We start from the raw sequence: 17,235 nt of genomic DNA, 5'->3' as shown, positions 1-17,235 counted from the left end.
GGTATTTTCTTCGATTCGATGCTCGTGGAAAATACGGGCAAAGGGGGATTAAAGTGTCTATCGATGTTTTTCTGTAATTAGGTGTTTCAATGATTCGACGCTTTTGGCGAAACTTGCAATTATCACGCGGCAGTTAGAGCGTCGATCGATACTTTTGGGTAATTAAGTGGTATTTTAATGGAAAAATTCTTTAAATTTTTAATTCTATATAAAATAAAAGAGGGTGACTCGAATGGACGTGGAAATTGATGTGCTCATAAATTGCTTTAGGATATTGTACGAGAGGTAGGTAAGAATTATGAACGGTACTGTTTTAAAATTTCGATATTATTATTTCTGTGAGTCGTTTTTGCTGGTTAATCGGTGGAGGGTTCTAAGAATTCGATGGTAACTTAACTTTGGGAGGTTTCAATTGTATTGTAAGTATATTTCATTTCAAATGCGATGAAATTTCTACTTAGTATAAAACTTATTTTAATAAGGAACACTGTTAATGCATATATTTTCCATACAGATGCTTTCGTACAAGCTGCATTATCTATAGATGAATAAGTTGAAAATGTGGCTTAGCACTTTTTCATTTGAATACAAGTGTTCAAGTAAATGCTCGTGGCAATGTTTTGCGTAAAAACGCGCATTAACGGTTTTGCAACTTTGTTGCTGCGAATCGCCCCCGAAAATTGCACATTGTTGCAAAACGCGTTATCGGGTTTGCAACATTGTTGTCGCGAAAAAGTGCACGTTGTTGCACGACGCCCCGTTTTGCAACATTGTGCACTTTTCGGGAGCGTCTCCCGGCAACAAAGTTGCGAAACGAGAGATCGCGGTTGCAACTTTGTTGTCAATAATCGCTCCCGAACAGTGCACAATGTTGCAAAACGGGTCGTCGTGCAACAACGTGCAATTTTCGCGACAACAATGTTGCAAACCCGATAACGCGTTTTGCAACAATGTGCAATTTTCGGGAGCGCATCGTGGCAACAAAGTTGCAAAGCGGCGCCCCGCGCAACAACGTGCGTTTTTCGAGAACTATTACCGGCAACAATGTTGCAAACGCGATAACACGTTTGCCACAATGTGCATTCGAAATTAATACGAGTTAGCGATGTTACAAGCGAGAATGACGCTTGTAACAATGTTACATTCAAGCTTAGTGCTTGTAATAATGTTTGCATTCGAAATAGTGCTTCCATCGATGTTGCATTCGAGAATAGAGACTGCAACAATGTGTGCATTCAAGTTTCAAAGGTGAACAGTGAAATAAAAGTATGTTGCTACTTAAAAATCACCGTTCAACGATATAAAAGTTCTTTTCCTGCTACTGCAACCGTGTCCCATACCTCGATCAATTTGCAACCTCAACTCACAGGGTTACAAAGGCTCCGCGCAAACAAAACGTCATTACACATTCTCAACATATTTCTCCACCCCTATAAATAACCCCCCGACATAGAATGCTTTCCTACACAAAATAGAATTTTACAATGATCCGTAATTACAATTAACTTTTTATTTTCCTTTTCAGAAGTGTAATTTCTCTTCGATAGATTAAGACTGAAATGTTAGAGAAGCGGATCTATCGAAATATACATGTTGATTCGAAGTGTACCAGCTATTGTTGGTAAATCTGAGAAAGTAAATATTTTCCACGTTCTCCGGTGCTTCTTTATTCTATCCCAGCGTACCGAAGTCACAAAGGGACTCTCGTTTCTACGATTTTTCGTTCTCCTATTCACTTTGGTAGTTTCCAAAAATCGCGCAGAATATTTCATCGTATCAGTTTACGTTTCCATCGGCGATACGTAAAGCAAAAAACGTAACGAACACGAACGTCGATAGATGATCTGTTCGATGTAATCCAAATGTTACTTCAATTCCTTGTTTCTTTTTTTCATCTCCGGTCACGGCGAGCCATTCATACGGAAATAAAAAGGACGAATAGGTTTTCACGGAGCGTGATCCTCCGTGATTTTCCGCGAAAATAAGAGGCGTATTTCGAGTTTATCACGAGCAAAACGAACGGCATAATCTTGACGGAGCAAGGAGAGGATCGAACAAACACCACCGGGGATAATATGCAAATTGACAGGCAAACGGATTAAAGAAAGTCTGATCTTTATGCATCAGGAGGCACGAGATTATCGTGAAAAACACCGTTCAGATTTCGGTTTCACGACACGAACGCCTATGAACCAGTGTTCGAATAATAAATGACGAATAAAATGAGAGTTACTGGAACAACGAATAGAATTTTATCACATTTATTCGTTACCTGTTATTTGCAGTGATACATTATTTACTCAATATTTTTTCAATCAAACGATTAGACGCGGGATAAATTTTATTCGGTCTACGCGCAATCAACGATATCGTCAATTCCGGCAAATATTTGCAATATTGTTAAACACGTTCTATCAGTATTGACGTTATTTATTAAATACGGTCAAGATTGAAGTAGAAATCGTCGATACATTTGTACACATTTGGAAATCCGGTTCTCGATACTCTTATCAAATTGGATCAATCGATCCTCGATATTTACATACATCAAACTGGACGGATCGAGTCTCGATATTTCTATCAAACTGCGTTGATCGCGTATAAGCCGTTTTATGGACGCATTAATTCTGAATTTTTGCGGTTCATACGAGACTTTCCGACGCCTTTTTCTAAACTTTCGATAGTGATTGATGCGTTGTAAAGCCACATAGTGACAAATAGGCCCTTGAGTCCCGTTAAGAACGGTCGTCCCTTGGGTCTGGGGCTCCCTCGTCAGAAACCCATATCGCCACTTTGTCAACTTGAAAATTTCAAGGTGGGCGATATGCTCGAGGCCTACGGGGAACTGTCCAAGGGATAAGAAATTCTTCTGATTTGTCAATTGTGTCACCACGTACATCTGGAACTAAGACTGTTCAGGCAGTCGTTTCGGGGGAGCAACGGAGTTCTATTTTGCCCCGAGCAGAGTCGAAGAGCAGTGGCCGGAGCAAACGACGTCGATAGATGCGAGAAAAGTGGGGGACAACAGTTCTGATGAGAGTGCAGGCTTGTAGGAGAAATTTTAAAAAAATTTTCGGAATCGGTGTAAGTAGTGTAAGTCAACCATTTGTCAGAGACTCGAATTTTTAGGAATCAGCAAGCTATTTTCGCGCAAATTTCTAAATTTTTCACACGAATTTCGCGGTTTTTAGGATCTTTTTAATTTATCTAAGTAGTGCAAGTCAACTATTAGGCACAAGTTCGAATTTTTCGGAATCTAAGTAGTGCAGCACAACGATCTCTCAGGCACTTCAATTTTTCGGAGTCTAAGTAGTATAAGTCAACGATTTCTGAGAAACTTGGAATTTTTCGGTATTTAAGTAGTCTAAGTCGACCATTTGCCAGAATCCAAGTAGTGTAACTCAAGCATTTCTCAGAGGCTCGAAATTTTTCGTAATCAGCAAGCTATTTTCGCGCAAATAACCAAGTGTTTCACTCGAATTTCGCGACTTTCACGCGTTCCCAATATCTCGAACAACCCAATACCACACTAAACGACAGTAAGACCGCATAGTCCGCAATGTAAGAGAACTCAATCTATCGGCAATCTGTCCACTTTCCAGTCACGAATGCAATTTTCAAACCGTACCCAGTTGGAGAATTAACGCTGCGATTGCTGGACACATCATACGTATACGTTCGAACGTCTACGAGGCAACAAACGTGGAACATACGAACGGAGGGTAAATTAAAAAGTTGAGATTGAACGAGAGCCTCTACTCTCTAGGAGAATTTTCTCATTTTTCCTAGTATTAAAGAATTTCGTTGTTTCATCAATTTTTACGACGCCGTTTCTATCAACTGTTTCCACGGCTGAACAATTATGGTAAACACTAGTCGTTTCATATTTTAGGCGAGGAACCGCTAACGTTAGAGGAGATCGCGACAACTATGGGCTCAAGATATTAAGGAATCTTTTACGAGGCGTCGTTAAATGGTGAGACTACACGCGTATAATATTGAAACATTTATACACAAACTCATTCCCGATATCGGAAGCTCGCTTTATAGGATGACACGCGCTGCCTTTATTAAGAAATTGTTTAAGTATTTATAGTGTCAGAGAGAGATGGAAACGAAGATTGCTGGCACGTTGAAGAATTCCACCAATTCATTTCGTAAATCAATTGTTCTCATTATTGACTTATTTGGTAAATTAGTTTGTATCAATTCATACTCTGTTGCAAATTTTTAAAATTCAAAATAAGGCATCGCGAGAATTTACTTTCAGGATACGATTTGTGGCCTAAAGAATGTGGAGTAATTTCCGCTACTTTTCTGCGGAATAACTTCGTTTTCTCCAATTAAACGAATATCTAAAACATGGAAGAGTAAGAAATAATATTATTTGTTGATTTTATTTCAAATTTTACAATACTTCGTTAAGATTAACATAAAGCAAGGACTTATTTATGCAGGTTAATGAGAAATTATTTTCTGCTACTTCTCTGTTACGTTTCATTCATAACCGAAGCATGACTGTGAAGGTAAATAAAAAATTAACGTGGTTTCATATTTGAAACAGAATTTTTCAAGTATATTTCTTTTTATCGATATTTTTGTTGCGTACGTTCATTCGACACACACTAAATTAGCAAGCGTACACCGACGCGTGTTTTTCCACTTTTGCACCGTGCATTCATTTGAACCATTCATAGCGCGAAAACCTTGATTTTCGAAAAACGAAAAGACATACGTCGTATCGGCGCTTCGTGGAATTCGATATAGAACGTTTCGATTTGAAAACGCGAAACAAGAGATAAGATTGTGTTTCAATTATCTCGAGATACCTTGCGAATAATATTTCTACCGGCTGCCACGGTATTTAATTTCTCAATGAACCAATGAAAAATCACCGAGGTATTCGATTATTCTAATATTTCCCTTATTTCAAGAATGTTAATGTATAATTCTCTATCCTTATTAATTATCGATTTCTTTACTCTCTACTTTTACCAGCCATATTTCTATAATATGTTCAAAAAAAAAAATAAAATACTGAATAGGTCGAAGTAGTGCAAAGAAATATCTACGCTTTTGGATTCCAACGAAGAACACGTCCTTATCACTCGAGTGTCTACCTGTGACTGTCCTTGTCGCTTACCTTAATAATTAACGCATGTGTCGATTTCCATACTTATATATAATATGAAAGAATCACGAGCAGAATGAAACATTCAAGGTTTAACAATGCATAATAATTAGAAAAATAACAGACTGCATATTTCAAGTATTATATACATATAACGCAATATATTTAATATTTGACAAAATTCTAAAGTGACAAAACGTTTGTAACTAAAGTGTACAACGCAATATGCTAAAAAAGTATGCTCCTTCCTGTCATTTTTCTAATTTTTGAGCGTTATCAAACCTTGAACATTTCACTATTTTTCTGCTTCCTCTAATTTCTTCGCTAATCATTCATACGTCTATTTTGTTTTATCTTCTATGACACAATTTTGCCAACAACCCTTTTCTCCATTCCACTCTCTATCCCTCTGAAACAGTCTCCCCGTTCACGGCATTATTCGGCATCGAATAAAGCGATCGCGATAACGAGGTGGTAAAATCTACGGATAATCCAGTCGTCGGTTTGGCCGATTGAAAAGCGCCGTGGACGAATTAATTTCCCGATTCGCAGGCGCATTCGTGACACGCGCGTCCCTTTCAGCGCTCATTTATTGCTTTCTGGAAGAGCGAGCAAACGCTCTCAGCTCTGGCGGAGCGTAAACGCGAGCTTTACTCCGGACAGGACATCATACACGGCTGAGGTAAGTGAATCGAAAGGAATGGCGCATTTTGCAGTTTCATTCCATTCCCTCGCGCTGTAATAAAATCCATCGAATACTGTGTATTACAGAGTGCCGATAGGAAAACCCGCGGAAGTATCGTGAGGTGGGTTCGTGCAATAACGAGATTCGAAATGGCCCAACTTTACACCGGTAATTTCACGCCATTCGAGGCGAAAAATTTCCGATCGTGCATTTTTTTCCAAGACAAAATTCATCCGAGTGAAACTTCCGTGTCGCGAGTTGACACGCTACTTTTTCATGTATTTATTTGAATTTGTACCTTTCCCTTCAGCTGACCGAGCCGAGCAGCGAGAAATCTCTAGCTGGAATCGCTTCTCGATACGTGTGCTGGATTATCATTGTCGCGGTTCGAGAGAGTGTACCTGGTGCTTTCTTCGTTTCGTGTTATTGGAGAAAATTGCACGGAATCACCGGGTATAAAAGGTTACGGTGTGAAATAGCGGTGTTAGAAATATTGTCAAGCTGTGCTATACATATTTATTTTACTGTGAGCTGGATCCCGATAGACGTGTATTTTATATAAATAAAATATGGAAAGTAGAAACGACTTTTTGAAATTTGAGACATGAAAATTTTTGTTTCGCCGAGTAACCTAATTTTTAATATCAGGGAGAGTGGGAAATTAGATACAAAGAAAGACATTTATTTTATATACCTATAATTATTTAATACTGCAATTTTTCGAAACCTAATAAATTTAACTTTCGGTTCCTTCGAGTAACCTAATTTTTCCCATGAAGGAAAGTGGAATTTTAAATATAAGAAAAGGCACGTATTTTGCATGCCTATAATTGTTTAATATTGCAATTTCTCGAGGCCTAAAAACTGCAAATTTTCGTTTCATCGTGTAATCTAATTTCTCACACGAAGGAAACTGGAATTCTAACTATAAGAGAAACCTCGAAAATGCATAAGGTTATTCAGAAAATGTTCCATTTCGTGGAGCGACGTAAAAGACTATAAATGAAAAATTAAAGCTGTTTCATTTTTCTCCTTGGAACTGGAGAACGTGTGGTGCAAGACGAAGGTGCAAAGGAATGGAAAAAAAGGGAAATACCGTTTCTCTCGTTACAAACGAGATCGTGAATTTTAATTACACGACATACATAACGCGGAACGATGATCGATAATTGATCCAACGAAGGGAAATTTATTATACACATATACGCGTGTGTAATTAAATTCATCTGTCTCGACATAGAATTATTATTACCGTGAGAATGGTTACACAATTTATACGCACTTCGAGGGAGAATTTTAACGAATATCACGCTACACCATCTGATTTCATGCTTAAGTAACTTAATTATGCATAAAAACAGTGTGTTACCAACCGAATTAAATCCGAAATAATGAAATCCTTAGCCACTGTTCGCTGTAAATATTTTATTATCCTGTGAATTTAGATGGAATTTAATACGCAACGAAGTACCTACCATTATTCAGTAAAATATATTTCTATACGTACCTTCGGATACATTTCACTCCTACCTAAATCTATCATCCAAATTTTCTAGTTTACTCTACAGTGAATTTTTTTCTAATTACCAAAAAATTCATTAAAATTCGTAAAAAAATGGAAGAAAAATAAACTCACTCGGATTCATATCAATTACTTTCTTTATTATTATTTTCAGGCACACATGCGGTTTCTTTATTGTCTCTGTTCGATTCAATATTTCTCATCGATCTCGCATTAAAATATATGTATATATTAGCTTTCCTAAAACAATCTTCCCGGACAATCTTTTCCTCTACCAACCAGCTTCACGCGATTGTCGATAAAACGCGATTCTTTGGGAACACCTAACGCATGTCGAGACGAAGCTTAAAGTAAAATGTTGTCGGAGGTTTGCCGCCAGCGTCATTCTCCACGCGATACACGATCGAAAGTAACGCATGCTAGTCTCCTAACACACGGTCCATTAAACTTATCGTTACAACTACCATTAAATTAGAATACTGACGTGTTGCATGTTGCAATTATTATACCATTGTTTCTTTCTTACTCCTTTGTTTCTTCCCCCTTCGTTTTCTTCACGTGTCTCGTGTACACATACACACACACACGTGTCTCGTTTTTCACTCGAGTTCGACTCGAGAATTAACGATTAAAGAACACACGCGATATCACTAACATCGATAGAACATCTTGCAAAAATCTTCCAAACTCGATGCGATCAGAGATTGGAAATACTTCTCGATTCTGCTACAAGAACAATGTTACTCCTACTTTGAACGATTATTCAACAAAAACAAAAAAAAAGAAAAAAAAAACTGCTGCACGGTACATTAAAGATAATTGTAAATGGACGAAGTTCCAACGATTAAAAATACTAAGTAGTGGTGTGTATATGACGTTTGTAGATGCAACCGTTTGCTTTGAAAGTCCTTCGCGCGTAAGAAGTTCTCGCTCGAAGGCACGAAAGATTCTCTGCCGTTAAAACAGACAGGAATAATACAGGTTGATCGAAGGAAGGAAACGATCGCGACTCTCGGAAGGCAGAAAGTGAAAGAGAGATTCTCTTTCCAGGTAAATAACATTGACTTGCATCGAACAAACGGTGGGTTTCTCTATTTTGTTTGTTTTTTTTTCGTTAAACGCGCTGCCCTGTTTTTCCGTATAGACTAGATTCGTTGGAAAATTACGCGTCGCATTGTGTCATCGGTGTAACCTGTAACATAATTCAAACGGCGTTAGAGAGAAAAGAAACAGAGGGGAGATAGGAGGGTTCGGGAGTTTCACGGCAGAAGAGAAGATTTGCTTAAATTTACACGAAGTTATCTCATTTTAAGGACAAGAGATGCTTGTTGATTGTTAAACTTTTGAGAGCTGCTGGCGTGTGGAAGTTTGGAGAGAAAATTGAAGCGCGATAGAAAGAAGGTGAAATTCGAGATCTTTGAAGCGTACGATATTCACGAAGACAAGGAATTTCTAATTAATTTGACTTCAGCGATGCAAATTGCGGGCTTACTTTAATTTATCTCATTTTGCATAACTAATCAATGTTTATCGCGAATCACGCCAAAGTTGCGCTCGGCTCCCAGAAGTTTCGAAAACTCTTTCCACACAGTTCCATAGTAATTATATTCATTTTTGCTTTTAATTAAAATGTAAAGAGAAGAGCAGGCAGGAGATTCGATTTACTCGAACTCCGTAGCGTATAGAAATTTCGCTTTTCTTCGAAACAAGAGACGTTCTAGAATTTAAATATTAAATCTACCCAAGTCAATAAATAAGAGAAAAACTTTGTCGTAAAATAATACTGATAATTACATAAAATAATGAAATATTTGAACAAAAGATATATCGATGCAATAAAAATATCAAATCATGAAAAACATTGATAAGCATAAATTAATTATTGCTCCGAAGAAAATGTACCTAATCTAATTGCTACAATTACTTGAGTAATCTATCCTGTATTGATATTCATATCTTTTAATTAACTCGCTCAATATCTCAATCAAAAATTGAATCTCTTCGAAGTGCATTTAAAAATGATTAAAAGCTCCAACTAATAATTCTTTTACTTCTTCAAAATATAAATGTGATGTATTTTCTGTTTAACGTAAACAATTACTTAAATCTGAAATAACAATTCTGTTAACTAAAACTATCTAAAGTAATAAAATATTTGATAAAAAAATATACTGAAATTAATTTTCTATATATTGATACAATAAAAATATCAAATCATGAAAAACATTTATAAACATAAATTAATCATTGCTTCGAAGAAAATGTACCTAATCTAACTGCTACAATTATTTGAGTAATCTATCCTGTATTGATATTCATATCTTTTAATTAACTCGCTCAATATCTCAATCAAAAATTGTATCTCTTCGAAGTGCATTTCAAAATGATTAAAAGCTCCAACTAATAATTCTTTTACTTCTTCAAAATATAAATGTGATGTATTTTCTGTTTAACGTAAACAATTACTTAAATCTGAAATAACAATTCTGTTAACTAAAACTATCTAAAGTAATAAAATATTTGATAAAAAAATATACTGAAATTAATTTTCTATATATTGATACAATAAAAATATCAAATCATGAAAAACATTTATAAACATAAATTAATCATTGCTTCGAAGAAAATGTACCTAATCTAACTGCTACAATTATTTGAGTAATCTATCCTGTATTGATATTCATATCTTTTAATTAACTCGCTCAATATCTCAATCAAAAATTGTATCTCTTCGAAGTGCATTTCAAAATGATTAAAAGCTCCAACTAATAATTCTTTTACTTCTTCAAAATATAAATGTGATGTATTTTCTGTTTAACGTAAACAATTACTTAAATCTGAAATAACAATTCTGTTAACTAAAACTATCTAAAGTAATAAAATATTTGATAAAAAAATATACTGAAATTAATTTTCTATATATTGATACAATAAAAATATCAAATCATGAAAAACATTGATAAACATAAATTAATCATTGCTTCGAAGAAAATGTACCTAATTGAATTACACTAATGATTTGAATAATTATACTAAATAATTTATCCTGCGTTGATATTCATATATTTCAATTAACTCGCTTAATTTCTCAATTAAAAATTGAATCCCTTCAATGTGCGTTTAAAAATTATGAAAAGTTCCAACCAATAGTTCTATTACTTCCTCAAAATACAAATATGACGTACTTCACATCTTTTGATTAACTCGCTTAATTCCTCGAAAGTGCATTTAAAAATGATCATATAAAAGTCCAGCACAAGCAATTACTTAAATCTCGTCTCCCCATCCTCTTCTCACCACCTTCTAAACTTTTTCAATTCACCAATTTCCCTGGTCTCACCTGTTACTGTCCGATTTCCACGTTCCAGTCGCTCTCATACCCGATCTCCCTCACCCTGATGGTCGAGAAGGTGTCTAGGAACTCGAGGACCACGCCGTTTGTCCATCCGAAGCCTGTCTGCACGTTGTATTCCCCACCGCCGCCACCTTGGCCAGGCACGATCGAGTCGTACTGCAATTAAAACGCTAATCACACGGAGTAATCACGCGTTCTTGTTTCTCAAAGCAACCATCCCCTATCATAGACCGGCTAATTAAGTCGCGCACAGATTGACAGAGCTCTTCCTTGTTAACTTTCTCCCACAGCTGCAGCAGCTGCTGTCTTATACAAGTCTCGCGTCGTCTCTAACCAATTTTCCAAGAACACCGTGTTCCAACCTCAACAGCAGCATCCTCACACGAGTTTTACCCCCGAATTCTAATCGTCGACAAGCTGATAATCAACTTTTCCTACCCAATCTTCCGTACAATGGTTAATTAAACTTTACACAAAGTCGAACGTTTTGGAAAATTGAACCTTGCTCTTTCGGTCGAAACTTTGCAAGAAGAGGGGAGGATAAGAAAGTGTATGTATGTACGTGTAACTTCTGGTTTTCAAATGGCACTTGTGCCGGTTGGCGAAGCAAATGTTTCAGAAATTCGAAGGCAACGAGTTGGGATTAAAATTGTGTTATTAATTCGAAGCGAAGAGGACAAGTCGTGTTCGAAGTTTCTCATAGAAATTGGAAGAGGGGCTGCTTTAAGACAAGGCTTTCATAATAAACAGAATCTGGAAGTTGTGTAAGACGGGTGGATACTTAAAAATTCATTATCCCTTTGAACGCTATTTGCATTTCTTTGCATTAGTCCCCTCTCGTTTAAAGGTAAACGAATGCGTTTAATTCGCGAAAGAGCTGGCCAGTAAAACGGCAGGAATGAATAAAAATGCAAATCTGTTCCTTTTCTTCGGTTTCCTTTTATTTTTTATTTTTTTTTTTTTTGTGAAATGTACTTGGGAGTTGTTACGCGAGACGCAAGATTATAATCGAGGAACGAATATACTAATGTGCTAATTAATTTTTGTACCAACCGAACGATGTCAATTTCAATAAACTTTTCCACTCCATCGAGAAGTTGAAAAATTTCTTCTCTTATCGCGATATTCGAAACTTTCTCTCATCGACTTTCTTACGTCTTCTCGAGTTCTCTTTTCTTCTTTCTCTGGTTTGTTAATTATCGGAATATTTCGTGTTTTACCTCGATGCAATTGTACTAGCGATATATAATATCCCTCATATTCTTCAACACAATTACACTCCGTTATGATAAATTCTCCCCCCGGTTAATTGATGGCTCTATCTCGCACAATCAGATTAACGTTCACCATAATTCCTCCCAATATTTCTCGAATGTAATCAAGAATTATCGTCGTTCACAGCGGGGACGCAATTATGGGGATGGCCTCTTAAATCTTCTTTCTCGATTCGGAGTGACTAACGACGACCACATGAACACGAGAGAACGACTCGAAGAAAAGCTTTCCAATTAAACATGGGACATTAAGATAGCTTATTGTGAATTGTCACGTTGTTAGAAATCGTTACCGGAAGATAAGTTTCAATCTATCGCGCGATAAAACTACGAAACTATCGTCGTAACGTATCTAATTAACCCTTTCGCTGCGGCAAGTTTTCTTCGATCTTTCAAATTTTCTAAATTCTTCAAATTCTCAGAACGAACTCTTGCGTTTGAACGTTTGGGAGTATTTAAAAGTTTTCTAATTTATCATTTTATTAAATCAAGGCGGAAATTAATTAAATTTATTGCTTCGATTAATTTTAGTAAAATTCATGGAAACTGTAATTTTTCAAAGTACCACACTTTTTCTTCTATTGTCTGTTCCAAGAAGAGAGAAGAAGAGATTTATACGACGTTTGGGAATTTAAAAAAATTTTCAAATTTATCATTTTATCAAATCAAGGGGAGATTAATTAAATTTATGGCTTCAATTAATCCGAATGAATTTTAATCAAATTCCTGGAAACTATAATTTTTCAAAGTAGCACACTCTTTTTTATCATTTATCCTACGAAGAGAAAAGATTTTCATAAATTTGATATAATCATTAGCGAGATATTTTTCACATCTGCGAAACGATATCGACAAAATCCGATACGATAATCATCCACCATTCTAAACTATCGAATGGCGAGCCGATATCGATTGGCATAAATTCTCAACACGTGAAATACTATTCCATCCCCTTTCATCCTTGCCGCCTCTCCATGGCGACAATAAAGAATACCCCGAGGAGTGCTCGACCTTTTTAACGACGCCAATGAATGTTTTAAATTTTCCTTGATTTTACTTCGACAAGTTTCAAAGGTGGACTTTTTCCATTTAAACCGTGTATATCTCGATCCCACACTTCCAACCATTAATTCCCTTTGCCATCGCGATCCGATAATGTCGGTCACATTGAATTACGCGCCATTCCGAAAAATCAATACTCTCTGACAAAATCGAATAGAAAAGAGAAAAAAAGAATTCCACCTATAATGAATGTTTATCAAGAAAATATTCTTTTATGAAAAATTCCCCGATAATTAATAATTCTGCCGTTGATGGTTCCATTAGTTTCCTCTAATAAATTCATTTTGAGTTGTTACCAATGTAAATCGGAAATAATTAAACGTAATTTATTTCGCTCGGTTATTATGCTCGCAGAATATCATTGCATTCCGGAAATCCTTGTGAAATGGAAACGTATTAATATTACGTGTCTCCTAATTTCATTTACATATTCCTCTGTATTGATACCAACAAAAATTGCGTTTCTCTTAATATGCCAATATGTACTGTGTCAAAGAAAATTCATTCGTAAAAATTTCTATTAATTCACAATTTTCAATTTGCTCAGCAAACGAATGTTTAAATCGATAAAAACCTCTCCCGAAAGAAACTTCTGAAAACGCACACCGTCCAAGCCAAGACTGTCTCGTCTGACGTGGAGAAAAGCAGGAAAAGAAGGACCGGTTGCGGAAAAACTATCGGATATTTTTCACCGGTAAGCCGCTCACCGCGAACAAGCTTCATAAATTTCCTTCCGCGTAACAATGAAGTATGGAAACACCGTGGATTCGTGCTTATGACGAGCTCTGTGAACGTCCGAGTATCCTCTTTACGATCGCGAACTATAAAAGGAGAAGAAAAGTTCGCGAAGAAAAAAGAAAGAGACGAAGGAGTGAAGGGGAAAAGTGGAGAAAGGAAGCTGTGGATCGAATGGTTTGGACTGCGTGAAAATTCATAGGCGGGTTGAGAAATGACGAACAGTGATTTATTCGATCTCCAGGCGAATCCGAGCGGCACCGGTGCGCTTTCTTGTCGAGGGGGGAATATTTTAGCGTGAATTTATGCATCCATCTTGTAACCCCGATAGTCCCTTTCCCGAAGGCAGACATATGTCAGTCGGCAAAGTGACGCGACCGTGAAGCCTTCGTTTATGTACGAGAAGAAAATTGAACAGCCTGGCTTATTTGTGCATCGTTATTCGCGTGTACGACTTTGACTCGCGTTTCCAGCGAATATTTTGTAATTTGTGCGTGTTTGGATTTACGGTTAAATGAATAACGCGGGAGAAAAATGATCATAGTTCGTAGAGAATTTAAATAGAGCTGTTAAATCGTAGTATACTACGGGGAACAAACAAGGATAATGTAGAAAAATTCTGTGCTTCGTTGCGTTACTTTTTCTTGGTAAAAACATTCTCTAATCTCCGTTATATGAGAAATTTCTTCGTTTACTGTGCAGCTTGAAAGGATCATTAGAGGTGAAGTATGAAATTTTTATGTTCGGTCGAAAGGATATGGAATTGTCTTATTTCGCACTTTCGTGTCTGTCTTTACCGCCTGACACCGTAAACCAAGAGGCTTTAATTAAAATCGTTTAAGTGGGTCCACTTTTAGCACGAGTACCCTTTTAAAATTCTGACTGCTTAAGTAACTTTCACGTCATTGTTTGAAGTGTATGATTTTTCCTCCTTTTTCTCTCTCTCTCTCTCTCTCTCTCTCTCTGCCTTCAACTTTGAATAATTCAAGTCGGAGACTTTAAACCCGAGACGAAACAATGGTTACTTTCAGAGTTGACAGGAATCTTCTTTTAATGAACAAACGAGACTTTGACGAAGAAAAAGAGAATTTTTGTGTGTTTTTTTGTTGAAGTTTGTGAAATTTGTAACATCCAGTATTTAATTTTGTTTCCCTCGACAAGACTCGTGAATTGGAATTTAAGAAGAAACTGTCGAGTTGAAGTTAATTTATCACGCTTCCACTATCCGTCTCTTTTATGCGGTTCGAAAGTTTGAAATTGCAGTTTCCCTTCCTTATGCTTGTTCTACAAAGGAACATCATTTGTTATCTGGTTGATCTAAAGAGAGGTTAAAGAACACTTAGGATCCCGAGAAAATACCCTCTCGAATTTCGACTTCGATAAAAGAGCGAAGGTAGTGTTTACGTAACATCCTGGTGGCAAAAATCGATCGAGAAATTGCGGGATAAAGGTTTCAAACGTTCTAAACAAATTCAGAAATTATGCAGGTCTGAAAGAAATTTATTACTCGGAAGAAAAGTGTCACAAATCATCGAAAACATCGAAAACTTTGAAAAGTTCTAAAAATTTGGAGATTTCCCAAATTTCTAGTTAATCTGAAAATTTACCAATTACAAGTATTGCCGTTCAATTTCTGACATTTCTCTTATGGTAAATTTGTGTGCTTGTCAGAAGATGTTAAAACAAAGTGATAAAATGAAAATTGAAATTTCTCGGTTTGCGACAGTTTTCACATTGTTCACTTTTTCATATTGTTCGCTCACCTTTTCAAACATATGCCCGGTTTCGACGTAGCCAAGGTAATTAGAACCCAACCATCTGAACGCCAATTCATGGGCCAACTCTACCGCGTCCTTAACTCCCGTCCAGTAGAGACCCATTACTATAAACGATTGTAACGGTGGCCACGCATTTGGAAAATCCCACTGTTCCCCCGTATGACCTAATGACGAGGGTGTACCACCTGTGAGGAAGAAATGAAAACGACTTTAATCAAGTCAGGCTTATTAAACCTTATCGATCGTACACACGTTGCAAACTGACAATTTAAACAATTTCTCACGGTTCTAATACTTCATCAGTGAAGGAATCGTTTGCAGGAAAGTTGCAGATGTCTTATCGAATAATAAATAAATTCTTTCTAATATTAAATTGAATACATGCCTTCTAACACTGAATAGAGAGACATGGAAAGAGAAATTAATTATCATAAGTAACGTTAACTTTCGTAATAAATTTTGAACCCTGTGAATCGTATCAGATGAATTGTATTCTGTCTCATAAATCGCCAATAAGCTAGTTAAAAAGAGAAATAGCTTAAAGATTCAAAGAGAACTTCCTCCCAGCAGATGATAAAAGTGTCAAAAGTTTAAAGAAGTATTGTTCAAAAATGACACACGGTATATTCCTAAATCTACCTTCACAAGAAACTACAAACCTTCCTCTTTAATTCTACCGAACATAATACCCAATAAACAATCAGTGAAAAATAGAAATATCTAAAAAGTTCGAAAAACTGCCACTTGAGAAGGTATTAAAATTGTCGAAAGTTTGAAGAAAGTTTGCAAAAAAACTACACACGGTATATTCGTAAATTTCACTTCGTGAGAAACTAGGAACCTTCCCCTTTAAGCTGGTTTTTATTTCATATGGATAGGAGTAGCGGTTGCGAAGATATCGTCGTTTAAATCCGAGCGTAATTTTCACGGTTTCGCTATCGCTGTCCTTCTCGCACTCACGGATCTCTCACTCGCTGCTCGTCACTGACCTACCTCACGCGGCTATACCTGTCGGGTGGTCAGTGACAGACGCTGAGTCAGCATCTTTGTACTACTACTCGTACTATTCGTACGTGTTTCCAGGAAAAGAATATAGGTCACGCCGCTTCCGCGAATTAGGTCTACCATTCAGCAGCATCCCTTACGTTTTGAGTGTTACATTTAAAACCTTATATCTCGGCAACCAATTGAGATATCGACTTGAAACAAAATGTATCTTCAAGTGTATGCTTTCTAGTATCTTTCTAGGTCACTTTAGCGGGAAAATTTTGCATACTCTTTTCACACTTTTGGTTGGAAGAAGTGACGAGGAATTAGTAAGGAATTAGGGAGAATTTGTTGATTTGTTAATTAAATACGCGACGTTGAATTGTTTGTTGTGAGATTATCGATAGGTTCGATATGTAAATATCGCAATTTTGTGAAAAAAGTGTCACAACTTTGAAATATTGAATTTTTGAGAGCGAAAAGAAATTCCTTAATTAGAGAATTATGAAATACATGTCAAATAAAATTCTGACGTTTCTCCAGATGGTAAATCTATGCGTTAGAAGATATTCATAAATATTGAAAATTTCAAAATGTATATCTAAAATTAAAAATTTTTCACTTCATTCGCGAGCTGCAGTATATGATATAAAAATGATAGAGAGAAGATGTAAAAAGTGAATAAATAATTCATAATAATTGCATA

At 36.4% G+C, this 17,235-nt stretch overlaps 1 protein-coding gene across 1 annotated transcript in view; it reads right to left on the bottom strand.

Moving 5' to 3' along the window:
• Positions 1 to 7,495: 7,495 nt before the first annotated feature.
• Positions 7,496 to 17,235, bottom strand: part of LOC108576290 (trehalase-like) — a 42,286-nt gene continuing 32,546 nt past the window's right edge. The window contains exons 8-10 of the mRNA XM_017939249.1: positions 15,528 to 15,727; positions 10,679 to 10,849; positions 7,496 to 8,530 (exon numbers count right to left, since the gene is read on the bottom strand). Of these exons, the coding sequence (XP_017794738.1) occupies positions 10,682 to 10,849; positions 15,528 to 15,727 (368 nt within the window). The 3' untranslated portion in view covers positions 7,496 to 8,530; positions 10,679 to 10,681. The remainder of the gene's footprint in view (positions 8,531 to 10,678; positions 10,850 to 15,527; positions 15,728 to 17,235) is intronic.

The sequence above is a fragment of the Habropoda laboriosa genome, unplaced genomic scaffold, assembly GCF_001263275.1.
Source record: "Habropoda laboriosa isolate 0110345459 unplaced genomic scaffold, ASM126327v1 scaffold212, whole genome shotgun sequence".
Classification (NCBI taxonomy): domain Eukaryota; kingdom Metazoa; phylum Arthropoda; class Insecta; order Hymenoptera; family Apidae; genus Habropoda; species Habropoda laboriosa.
The sequence above is the reverse complement of the archived record's forward strand: the minus strand, read 5'-3'. Positions and strand labels throughout refer to the sequence as shown.